This window comes from Pseudochaenichthys georgianus, chromosome 24 (assembly GCF_902827115.2).
Source record: "Pseudochaenichthys georgianus chromosome 24, fPseGeo1.2, whole genome shotgun sequence".
NCBI lineage: Eukaryota > Metazoa > Chordata > Actinopteri > Perciformes > Channichthyidae > Pseudochaenichthys > Pseudochaenichthys georgianus.
In genome coordinates, this window is record NC_047526.1 from 1,527,384 (window position 1) to 1,540,482 (window position 13,099).

A 13,099-nucleotide genomic window follows, 5' to 3' on the forward strand; every position below is an offset into this window, starting at 1 on the left:
GGGCAGGAGGTGAACTGGGACCTCTCCAAGTAGAAGTCCACACTCCAAATGTAGGTCTGGTCGGGGACTTGAACTGGCGACCCTACAGCTCCCAGTCCAAGCCCCTACTGACTGAAGTGACTGTAATGCAGCATTTCAAATGGTTGGATTGGAAAACTAGGATAAACAGAAGTATAATGTTGTCATAAAAGACAGATCAAGATTCTTCCTAGGAGGAGTTTGTAACAAGTTGTAATTGTGCTGCTAAGTTCTAGCTTTTACAATATTCTCTCCTATTTCAGTCAGAAGAGTTCAGCATATCCCTGGAGAATGGAGCCGTGGTGCTGACCTGCAGAGGCACGCGGGTTAAATCACACAAGAAACAATACAATGATGGAAGGACACACTTCTTAGTGGCCTCAGTAAACAGTCAGAAGTAAGTATGCCGACATCACAGCTGCCAACAGCTGTCTTATGTTGGGTTGGCCAGCTCTTCATACAGTGTCCTCTCAACTGTATGACGTCAGACTCCTCTTCGAAAGAACAATTTGTTTCAGTTTCAAGATTATTTGATTGCTTAACCCTTAGTTTTCTGATACTCAAAGTGTTACACTACATGTCAACATTAACACACGCACACGCACACGCACGCACGCACGCACACCCACCCACACACACACACACACACACACACACACACACACAAACACACACCCACCCACACACACACACACACACACACACACACACACACACACACACACACACACACACACACACACACACACACACACTAGTAACCAATAATAAACCTCCTAATAGAGTTACAGACTTTCTGTACAATTTCAGTTTACCGATAAGAACCAACATCTTCCAGACAAACAAAACATGTGGCTTTATCAGCATCACAGTTAACCAGCATGACAAAAAACCAGCATGACAAAAAACCAGCATGACAAAAAAGGCGAAGAGGTCTGTCCCTCTAGAAACCGATCATTAAAGGCAGATATATAGCTACTTATTCACTGACTGAACTTCTCATGTAGAGATTGTTGAGACATATTTGAAATATAATGCAGACAGGCAGCCAAGAAGGACACGTAGGGTGGTGTTTAGTGGGTAGGCAGTTAGAGAAGAGCACTGTGGCTAAAGATCATTTATGAGCACCTGGTTAACTGTTCACCAGGTATTCACTGTTGGTGGACGACAAAGACAAGCAGGAGAAGAAACGTCCATCATCTGCCCCGAAAGCCTCCTCAGGTTCTGCTGTACAGACCTTCTACTATGGAGGCTCTCCCAGCAGCAGCTTCAAGAACTTCACCGGCTGCATCAGCTACGCCTACATCAACAGGTAACCCCCCCGAGGGTCCCCACAGGACCGCCCAGGGCCCGCTGCCCCTTCATATCTCTGTATCTTCTACCTCCTCTCCTGTTATGTGAGGAAGAGACCAGTGGTGTTAAGTAACTAAGTACGTTTACTCAAGTAGCCTACTGTAACATTTTGAGGTATTTGTACTTGAGTATTTCAATGTCTTGCTACTCTGTACTTTTACCCCAATACAATTCAGAGGTACATGGTGTACTTTTCCTCCACATCTGTGAAGTAACTAAAGGTATTAAATAATACCTTTAGTTACTTCACAGATGTGGAGGAATGATGTGAAATATAATCAAGTGTTGAATCAGACTTTAGTTCCACCTGGAGTAAATCCACCAGCTCCCCTGCAGTCTACAAAGTACTTCAGACTAGCTGCACCTTCACCAGCTTTGAGAACAATCATTATAAAACACATCATATATATTATTCTGACATGGACCAATCTGCACAATGACTACTTTTACTGTATTTTGATGATAATACTTTTCTACTTTCACTTCAGGAACATTTTGAATGCAGGACTTTTACTGTAACAGAGTATTCCTACACTCTGGTACTTCTACTTTACTCAAGTACAAGATCTGAGTACTTCTACTTTTGCTCAAGTACAAGATCTGAGTACTTCTACTTTTACTCAAGTACAAGATCTGAGTACTTCTACTTTTACTCAAGTACAAGATCTGAGTACTTCTACTTTTACTTAAGTACAAGATCTGAGTACTATTGCCACATCCGGAAGAGACTAAAAAATAAAGCTGTGAGCTGAGAAGTTGTTGCTATGGAGACGAGCGGGTGTGTTGAGACATCCTACAGCTCCTTCATCTGTCCTTCTTGTTCCTGTATCTCTGTAGACAGGACCGGGACATAGAGCCTGAGGACTTCCAGCGGTACACAGAGAAGGTGCAGACGTCCCTGCAGGACTGCCCCGTCCAGCGGCCCCCTGCTGCTCTGCTGTTAAGGCACAGGGAACGTAGTTCTAGAGCCAGACAGAGCATGTCACAGAAGGTAGGACCGAAGAGTGCTGGACAACGGTCATTCTTCATTGTGTTGCTATGATCTGTGTCATCCTGACGTTCCATAAACCCTCTCATAGGTCAGCAGGGAGTCCAGCCTCCCCCTGGGCCTGATGGAACTGAGGAGTGATGAGCAGGAGCCGTCCGAGCTCAGCATGGACACCTGCTACCTCTCTCCAAGCCCAAGGGCAACCCGCCAAGCCTACCACTACGGCGGCATCGCCAACAGCAGGCAGCACCTCACCAACCTCCCGGAGTCGCTCTCTGAAAGGTGTTCAAGGAACAGAACCCACCTCAGGGTCAAGTGTTCACAGCTCTGTCTTTCTGAACACATGCTTAATGCGACTATCTCCTCACAGGTCCCACTTCTCCTTGTCCCTGAAGACCAACTCATCGTTTGGCCTCATCTTTTATGTATCTGACGTCCAAGAGGACAACTTCATGGCCCTGTTCCTGGCCCACGGGAAGCTCGTATACACTTTCAATGTAGAAGAGCAAAGAGTCAAAATCAGGAGCGAGGAGAAATACAATGACGGTGCATGGCACAATGTAAGTGTGACCACAAAAGTGAGTGGATGCATGTTTAGCCATGAAACTGACGACCTCCTCTCTTCTCCTGCTGCAGGTGGTTTTTATCCGTGATGGGAGTCTGGGCCGGTTGATTATTGATGGGCTCACAGTGCTGGAGGACAGAGTTCAGGGAAGCAATGTCTCCTGGCATGTCAGCAGTCCCCTGTTCGTGGGAGGGGTTCCTCCTGGGAGAGCCCAAAAGAATATTCAGGTATGGATGCATGTTTTTGTTGAAGAGATTAAACCATGAACACAGCGTGGGTCATTTGTAGCATGAAAAGTCTATCAAGGTCTGTAGCACCGAATAAAAAGGCTAACCTTTGACAAGTCTCTGTAAATGATGACCCATTGTGTCTACCGGACATATATGGTTATACCGGCAGACATCCAGACACCCAGCTGTGCTCAGCTCAGGGTGCTCTACTCGTGTCACTCGGTTATTTTCGGAAAACACGTGATGGCCGGCTGATGACGACATTTCCACATGGTTTTCAAAGTAAGAGCATGATGTTTTTGTATTATAATGAGCAGCGGAATGTTAGATGCATTCTTTATCACCATCATCATGTTATAGTGATACAGTTAGTTTGTGTTAGTTTATTGGTTCAATACAGCATATATCGAGCACATTCGTATGCATTGATGTTGAAGTACAGGCTATAGCCTAAGCCACTTTCGGGTCCCGGGGAGCAGCTGGCAGTGAAGCAGCCCAGAGATAACTCTTTCTTCATTGTTTGTTGTGTATTCAGTCGAGCAGGTCAAAGTTACAAAGCGCTTCACATCTTATTAATTGGCCTAGTTTTACCCTACCAGTGCAGTGGTAAGGTGAGTTTGCAAATCTTTTAAATGCATTTGTGGATGGTGTTTTACATTTACAAATCACATATTTACAAACAAATTATTTTTATGTTCACACAAATAATTACGAGACATATCTAAGCCCATACGCTAGCCTCTTTAGCTCATGCTAAACAGCAGCAATTTACACTTACTTGTAATTGCTTAAATGTAACAACAGTAGCATAAATAAATAAGAGTCATGTCTGATTGAGTATTGTTACATACCATATCCATCTTAGTTAGTTTACTTTAGCCACCTCTGGAAATTGTTATAGATTACTGTATTGGGTACAACCCTTGGGATGTGTTTTATTTCCTAATGATTCAACTATTTATTTGTGAGAGAAACCGACTTTTGGGTAACATGGGCCTCTATTTGAGTGACAGCTATGAAAGGGGGAGACAGGGGAGATGACAGGCGGCACATCTTCCCGGGCTGGATTCGAACCCGGGGGCTCAGCTTGGGGACCGAGCCCCAGTAAATGTGATGTCAGCTCTACCAACTGAGCTACTGTACACGAGGGCCCTCCCGATGAGTTTATAGACTAACCAGTCTGAAATTGGTCCCTGTGTGTTTCCTTTCAGAGAAACTCTGCATACAGCTTCACGGGCTGTCTGAAGAACCTGCAGCTCGATGGCCAGTGGCTGTCCTCGGTGACAGAGACCTTTGGGGTCACCCCATGCTTCGAGGGACTTTCTGAGGCGGGGACATTCTTCTCAGAGGAAGGAGGATACGTCCTGCTTGGTAAATGTTTAGTACTTTTCAAAAATATAATACAAAAGACATCTTAGTTGTCGCATTGCATAAATGTAAAGTTGCACAGGGTTGTTTTTGTGGAAACACCATTTACATTGGGCAGGATCTATTTTTAAACTGAACATCTGGTATATTACAGGTCGCATTAGATTTCCTTCTGGAAAACTCAAAGCCCCTCTAGTCTTTCACCATCCCATATGCACAGGGCCGGTTCTTGGCATAGGCAGTTGCCTAGAGCGCCAGATCTGGGGGGGGCGCTGTGCTGGCAGCTCTAGGAGGGGGAAATACATGTTGACCATTGGTGCTCATCCTAATTTTCGGCCTTGATGTAACAACATTCATAATTAAGTAAAGGTAACACCTTTTTCACCCCGGTTACACGTTTCATTTGCCCTGTACGATGGGCGCTGTAAGTGATGAAAGTGGGGGATGTTGGCTTATCTGGCGCCCGCAGCTCACAGCCAAAGTGCGAGTGAGCGTGGGAGTGAGGTACCGGCGCTGTTGTTATTAGCATCTGGTGCTAGCTGCGCTAACGGATATAAGAAGAAGATGTTTCTAAAACAAAGCTCTCTCCTGACAGACTGAGAGGCTGATAACTACAGCTCAGTGAGGTAAAGGACTCTCTCAGTGTTTAGATAGTTCACTTTAGTCTAAGTCATCTCAGTGGGTCTCAAACGTTTTGATCACAATTTATGTAAACACATATTTCCAAGGCACTCCTTTACAATTATTGGGATAAACAGGTTTGAAATCATTTCAATGTATACTATAGGACAGTAAACCAAAATTATTGTTTAAAACTGGAGGGATAAAAAAATTGCTAAATTACTAAATAAATGTTTACTAGGGAAAATAAGATATTTGTTTTTGTTTTGAACAACAAAAATAAAATGTGTTCCATTTATTTGTTATTGGCTATGGTAGGTTATTGGTTATGTTCACATACTTATTTGATTATTAAATCTTTTTCATATGGGTGTTTTAGAGTTGTACCCCCAGATGTAGTCTCTAGTAATTGTGTGCTCAAAGTGCACCAGATTGAAGCATTTTACTTTAAAATGTCCACCCTCCATTTCAAACATTTTCATACAATACTGAATACATTTGAAGCCTTTTTGATGTAAATTACCTATGTCAATAAGTTTCTGTTTTTGTAGTGTATTTGTCTTTTGTAGAGATTTTTCATTTATTCTTTATATATTCCATAGGGAGGGGCAGCTAAAATCTCTTCTAGGGCATCAAATTGTCTAGAACCGGCCCTGCATATACATAGAGAGAGATTGGTAGGGTGAGGGAACATGATACCCTCATTGCAACTGTGGTGAAGTAGTGTATCTGCTGAGGGGGGAGGGCAGCAGATGGGGAATAAAAAAACCCTACGAACTAGTGAGCTGATCTGCAGCTGTTGAACAAGAGAGTAATTTCACACGTGCACCACAGAGAAACATGGCTGAGTCTATACAAATGTGAAGCCCTAAATCATCAATCAGGGGGACCTCCGGGCCGTATATGGACCGCGAGACCATTTGGTACGGCCCTCGAGGTAATTCATAAACACACGCTAAAAATAAAAAAATTTAAGAAATCTAGACCGCAAAAGAATTAAACAAGCGAGTGCCTGTTTTTCCTGGCCAAGGTCAGGGTCCTTGAACACAACACGAGCCTAACGTGTCATCACGTGGTATATGTCTTGTCTGACAGGGGTGTAGTGCTCACGGAGAGCCCCAGAACGCCACTCCGGCACTTAAAAAATGTCAGTATCCATAAGGATGCCGCAGTTTCTGCGTGGCTGTGTCTTTAGCTGAAAGCCCAGTGGCGATCTGTTCATCTGTCATACTGATCATACAGTCAATAACTTTGTTGTTATTAGCATCTGGTTAGCTAGCTATGCTAACGAATATAAGAAGCTTTTTCTCCAACCAGTGAGGTAAAGGCACATCTTTATATGATCATTATAGTTGTAAAAAAACTGGTATAAAATACTATATGACAGTAAAAAAAAGTTATTATTAATGTGATAGTGATTTGTAAAATATCCATAAAGAAAAATAAAATCTGCTTCCAGTTCTGTTTCATATGGGTGTTGAGAGATGTATCCATAGATCTCTTCATGTTGCTCTCAAAGTGCACCAGATTGATGCTTTTAACTTCAACATTTAAAAATCTTCCCTGGGGAGCATCCCCCCGGACCCCCCTAGAGGAGGTTAGGTCCCCCCCACTTAAATCATGTTCACATGGTCAGGAAACTAAATACATTTGCACATATCTTGTGTCCATATCCTTCTGTTTTGGTGGTCATGCCACACCGTGCACGTGCATGCGCAAGTCATGGTAAGATATCTGGACTAAGAGGTTGCTTTTTCTTTGCACAGCATGAAAGAAAGGCCAAATGAATGGGCTGTGAGTTTAGTATTTTTAAGCAGAGGTCAATCATTTGTACGGCCCTCGGAGGATGTTGAAAAAATTGAAATGCACCTTGAGAGGAAAAAGGTTCCCCACCCCTGCCTTAAATGGATAAGGTACCCATAATTCACTTCCTCTTGCTCCTGCTCCTCTCAGATGAGACTTTTGACCTCGGGTTGCGGTTTGAGCTGGTGATGGAGGTGCGCCCCCGGGTGCCATCTGGGATGCTGTTGCATGTGAAAACAGCAGAGGGCGATTTCACAATATTCCTTGATCAAGGAGTGGTAAGTCATGGCACTGCTATCCAGAAAACGACATATTTAGGTCAAATGATGTCAATTGAAAACACGTCTTCTGTTCAATATAATAACATGCTGCTGTGTGTTTCCAGGTGGTGGTTCTTGTGAATGATGGGTCTCATGAGTTCTTCACAAAGGTGAAACCAAGACAGAGTCTGTGTGCTGGCCACTGGAACAGAATCACTGGTGAGAATTTCCCAATTAAGGTTAAGGTTAAGGTTAGTTTATATAGTTCATTTTCAGACACAAAGCAATTCAAAGTGCTTTTCAAAGGCAATAACACATAAAACAATGGAAAATAAAAGACAATTCATAAAAGATATAGGAATTAAAACTTTAAAACTTGTTCACAAGCTATCATTTAAAGGGTTATTTGTTTGCTATGGGATAGTTTCATTTAGCAGTTTTTATAGTGAGATTAAAAATGGTGACTTTAACTGGTTTCCATGGGGACATTTTTATGCCTTAATCTATCTCTGACTCTCTGTTTTTTTAATTCACACTTTATTTAACCTTAATTAAGTAGCTGAGGTAGAACTTCCAAAATAAAAAAGAAGAGCCCCTTGAGAGGCACAATGGTTCACTTTTGGCCACTTGAGTGGTAGACTAAGAACATTTGCTCACATACTGAAGTTGAGTACACTTTTACATTCCTTGAAGAATACTGTCTAATCAATTCCTGCTTGATGTTAGTGATCCGTGATGCCAACGTTGTCCAGCTGGACGTGGATTCTGAGGTCAACCATGTGGTGGGACCTCTGAACCCCAGCTCCACAGATTCCAAGAATCCGGTGTTTATCGGTGGAGCCCAAGGTGAACCACCAATACATTTCTGATAATCTCCTGATAAACAAACATGACTCCTTTCTAATCCTGTGATGTACTCTTCCACCTCTCAGATCCCTCCCTCCCAGAGGGCATTGCTACCAGGAAGGCTTACGTAGGCTGTATGAGGAACCTGACCATCAATAACAGCCGGGTGAGCTTCAGCAAAGCGGCTCTGGTCAGTGGAGCGGTCAGTGTTGGAACCTGTCCAGCAGCATAAACCATCACTGAAACACATGAAAAACTCTCGCTGGTTAACATTCAATAAAAAATGTGTCAGATGTTTCTTCTTCTTTCTTTCTTTTACCTTTGTATATAACCAGAAAATAAACCCATGATAAAGGAAATGTTTCAGGCTCAGAACCCCCTTGAGAAACAATAATCCATCATTCTTTACAGTGTTAATATGAGGGACACATCTGCTTTTATTGTATTTTACACCATCCCACTAATCACATTGGCACATTGTTTGTACCAAGTGTTCAAAATGGTGGGTTAAGTATTGTAACCCTAGTTATATTAGCACAGGCGGAGCCCTCTACTGGATTATATGGGTACTACCTCTCAACCATACTATGTGAGCATTCACTTACTGAGATATTTATAATGTCTTATGATGTTTATAATTGCAATGTTTATAATATATATATATTATATGCATACTCTTCTCTACAAAAAGTAGATAGAGTCCAGACGCAAATAAAAAAAATATATATATATATTAAAAAAAAATTATTTTTATTTTTAATAAACAAGGTAAATATTATATAACTGGTATCAGGAAAATGTATAATCTACAATAAAATCTCGTTTAAAATTGCGTTACGATGTCTAAAGTTACTGATAAGTCACATGTTTCCTGCCTGGCCTTCCCCGTGTATCATTACCCTCTCTCGTCTGGGCGCTGTGCATAGCGCCCAGACGAGAGTGCAGCAGAAGCCAACTGTTGCTCTCTTTAAACTATGCCGCCGAAACATAATTTCAGCCAATCAGCGTCGTCAAATCTGATGGTCACAGGGCGCCTACGTCTCCTTAACTACTGCATGTTTAAGCACTTATTTTAACTGATATTATACATATGTATTATACTCTTATAAGATGTATGTAGATAGTATAAGAAATGTGCAGAATAGGACAGTTTAATGGAGGTATACACACATATTGATAGATGTCTTGTAATGCACTGTTGAGGAACCTGCGACCCAGGTTTTTCATCTCCGGCCTTGTCAGGTATTGAACATTCAATAAATAAAGAACACAGAATTATTAAATATAAAACACAGAATTTGTGTGATTATACTAAATGATTTACAAATAAACACCACTGCATATTTACAACTGTTACACATGCTGATGTAACGCAAATGTTTCCAACTTGGGATCAATAAAGTATATCTTATCTTAAGCTGATCGATGGATACTGCCATATTCGCAAAATGTGCCTCTGAACCTTGACAAGTGCATGTTTCAGGCTTATCAATTAATGTAATGTAATGTAATGTTATCAATTAACAACACGAGGGGTCACAGACATAAGACCAGCTGTTAAATAAAGCTCTTCTGACCTTAGCTGTCGTGTGGGTATATATATTAATGCTGCCCATTATGGGCACAAGCAATTTTCACCCATTTATTAATTATATGTTTTACATGTGTGTTTCCTATCCCCTAAACCTCCAGGGATGTACACAGTTTAATACTGGCAACTTCTTATTATGGGAAATATGAAAACGTCTTTTAAAACTACAACTCCCAGTATAGATGTGCCATAGATAGAGAACATGTTGCGAAACACACAATAGCCAGCATGTGTAGTTCTGGGGACGGGGTGGGGGAGGGGGGGACGGGGTGGACCCGTGGTTCCAAGTGTTGTTCGACGCTCGGCGTAACCCTCGGCGCACACTCAAACATCCAATCACAGAGCTTGAGGACTATCACGGGGTTTGTCAAGTGAAGCGGAGAGAATACTTACTTCCGGGTGAAAAATTCTCTAAAGCAACTACTATGAGCTGCTCCGACCCTCGGTCCTGACGGATTCCAACTTGTGTTTATTAATCAAACAAATAAATAAACACAAGGATAATTATGTAAATAACTGTGTGTGGTTTAGAAAAGAATACAAAATTAGAAGGAAAAAACGAGGAAACAATACAGATTTCAGTATTCTGAGCCCCTACTCTCCCCATAACTGACGGCAACAAAAGTCCTACATTATTCAATTAAAATAAAGAAGTAAAAACAATAAGTGTGGCTTGATATTGAGTAAGAAAAAGGTTGATAAACGCTGTGAGAATGGATCTGCGGAGAGCATTTCGACGCGATCCCAACTCCTCTATTACCAACGTTCAGGGAGCTCTATGCAAGTCAATGGGACGCCCTGCCCATTGAAAACTGACTCTCAAGGGGTACCCTGTACGTAATTCCGTGACGGTGAGGGGCCCTGACCGCCCGTCCACATGAGACGGGTTGGGAGTGAGAACGTGTTGCTTCAAGAGTCTTTGGTTTAGTGCCTTCACTGCATTTCCTTATTCTGTAATTAATTTGTATGCTTCTTCTTCTCTTCGCCTTTCAACTCCTTGTGTCTTGAGTTCTTCTTCCATTCCTCTGCGGTGTTCTCCCATTCTTCTGTTGAGTTCCGCCTTCAGCTGAGTGGCACTGGATAGGTTTCCTGCCTCATAAGCCAATTCTCTCTCTCTCCTGTGGTGAATTGAATTGAAGCATGGTGAAATGTGTTGTTCTCTGGTATGTCGGGAGGAGAGTCTCCGGTCAGGCTTGGATACTGCCTTGGAGTTTGGATAACTGGAGCGGCTTCTGTTATCCCTGCTATGTCTTCCCTCATTGGCAGATCTGCTTCTTGGACCACATCCATGCTGTCTGCCGGCCCAATACTGACATATTTTAGATGATGTAACAGACCTATAACTCTTGGTTTTCTTTTTTCAGCTTTCACCGATGCACTTTGCTGTTGTAGGTGTTCTTCATGTTCATAGTCAAATACTGCTATTACATGGGCTTCTGTTGGTCCAGGTTGATCATCTGCTGGAATCAATCCTCCCGTTCGCCACTTTTCCAACAGTTTCTCTATTTGGTTCCACATATTTTGTCTAAAATGTGGATGTGTCGTAGCATCTGATCTTATGCGTATGCTCTCCTTAATAGCTGCAGTTGAGCCTGGTCTCAACTTAGTTTCTTTCGGTGACATGTTCTTTAAATACTTTAATGAAATTACTAAGTTATCAAAGATGAAGCACTAATCCTCTGACTAGTACCTTTGTATTCCTTATAAAAGTATCCTTTGGCGTCAGAACTTAACTCTTTATTTTACAGAAATCAGAAAAACTAAATTAAAATGTTGTAAAACTGAAATTGGAAAATGTAAATCAAAATTTTGAAATTAGAAAAATGTAATTAAAATTTTGAAATTGGAAAAATGTAATTAGAATTTTGAAATTATGCAAATTTAAAAATCTGAATTAAATAAATAAAAATGAACAGTGTATGGTTTTGACTTTGGAATATGGAAAATGGAAATATGGTGAAAATCCAAATCTGCTGTGTACGTGTGTACTGAAGAGTATGGAATTATGCAAATGTCATAAACTGTGTTAACTTCAATAAAATGGTGTTTGAATATTCTACAGTCTAGGTTGAAAGACTATTATGTAAGGTTTTTTATCTTAAAATTAGAAACCACATGTAATTCTATCTGTGAGTGGAGAAGTATGTTTAAGCAATAGCTCACGACAGGCCATGGTATATGCTCATTATATCACAGCTAAGGGGCGTGGTTCGGCCCGACGCGAAGCTCACTTCATGGCCTGAAGTGAGCTATTGCTTTTATAAAACGGTTACCAAGTGTGGCAATATGAAAGAAAAATACACACTCTAATTTAAATTTTTATTCAAAATTCAAAATAAAATAGTCCCTCTGTTGCCTTCTGCACGAAACATGCGAGGAGGTTGCTATGCAACAACACTAACAGCTAGCGAACATATTAGACAGAGAGCGTTGATCCATTATTTGGCTATTTATTTACATTTATGTTGCCGTTTATTGTGCACCCACTGAAAACCTGTCCAGCATCAGTAGAATGGCTTTTGTGGTTACTTGTATAGGTTGAGGTTGTTCTAGGCCAGTAGTTCTCAACTGGTCAGGCCTCGGGACCCACTTTTTACTTGGTCAATAAATCGCGACCCAACATTTTGAAGCACTCAAATCTATTCAACAAAAAATCGTGCTGTAATATACGCTTTTCAGCATACAATATTAATTAAAGTGAAATACAGTGCATATATCCCTTATATCCCTTCACAGAACTAAAATATGCTTTTAAAAAAGTTTAATGAGTTGATGGAATCAAAGCTGAACTGTATAAAAAGGCACACATGCTGGAAACCCAACCCCAGAAGGGGGGTCTGGGGGGAGTGTGTATTTTTCTTTCATATTGCCACACTTGGTAACCATTTTATAAAAGCAATAGCTCACTTCAGGCCGTGATAATATTAAGTATATCACGGATCAGATTGCTTGATTTGACTTGTCCGTTTTATAAGTTAATTTATAACACTTGAAATTAAACTTCAGCATATAATTGTATCTTTACCTAAAATATCTTTATGTATTTATAAGTTTTTACTCCTGTGATGTGTAACAATTCTGATCAACCAGCTGAGTGTGCTGTTGTAATTTTCAGCTTCATCCACCAGAGGTAGCTATTGTAAAACTGACTTCTATGTGACAAGAAGAAGCTTATCTTTCATAAAATTATCTTTCAAATGGGAAGACAATTACAATATGGTTAAACAATAAAGTATAAACAAGCCAAAACACATTTGCAAGTACAAATACTTCAACAATCCGTTCGGAAAGCTTAAATATCCAATATCTGACAATACTGCACAGTAAAGAATACAATAATCCTTCTTAACAAACACCAAACTTCAACTACTATATGTATAGATAACCCGATTTAGCAAAATTAACTATTTTCTAATTCCAACTGTGACAAGAAGAATGATTTGTTCTTCACAAGAT

The 13,099-nt window shown here is 41.0% G+C and overlaps 1 protein-coding gene across 1 annotated transcript in view; it reads left to right on the top strand.

The window, feature by feature from the left end:
- Positions 1-8,349, top strand: part of lama4 (laminin, alpha 4) — a 43,986-nt gene extending 35,637 nt beyond the window's left edge. Inside the window, exons 30-40 of the mRNA XM_034075669.2 lie at positions 282-415; positions 1,166-1,330; positions 2,209-2,362; positions 2,451-2,641; positions 2,730-2,919; positions 2,996-3,151; positions 4,366-4,525; positions 7,097-7,224; positions 7,332-7,425; positions 7,933-8,052; positions 8,139-8,349. Coding sequence (XP_033931560.1) covers positions 282-415; positions 1,166-1,330; positions 2,209-2,362; positions 2,451-2,641; positions 2,730-2,919; positions 2,996-3,151; positions 4,366-4,525; positions 7,097-7,224; positions 7,332-7,425; positions 7,933-8,052; positions 8,139-8,284 — 1,638 coding nt within the window. The 3' untranslated portion in view covers positions 8,285-8,349. The remainder of the gene's footprint in view (positions 1-281; positions 416-1,165; positions 1,331-2,208; positions 2,363-2,450; positions 2,642-2,729; positions 2,920-2,995; positions 3,152-4,365; positions 4,526-7,096; positions 7,225-7,331; positions 7,426-7,932; positions 8,053-8,138) is intronic.
- The last annotated feature ends 4,750 nt before the right edge of the window (positions 8,350-13,099 follow it).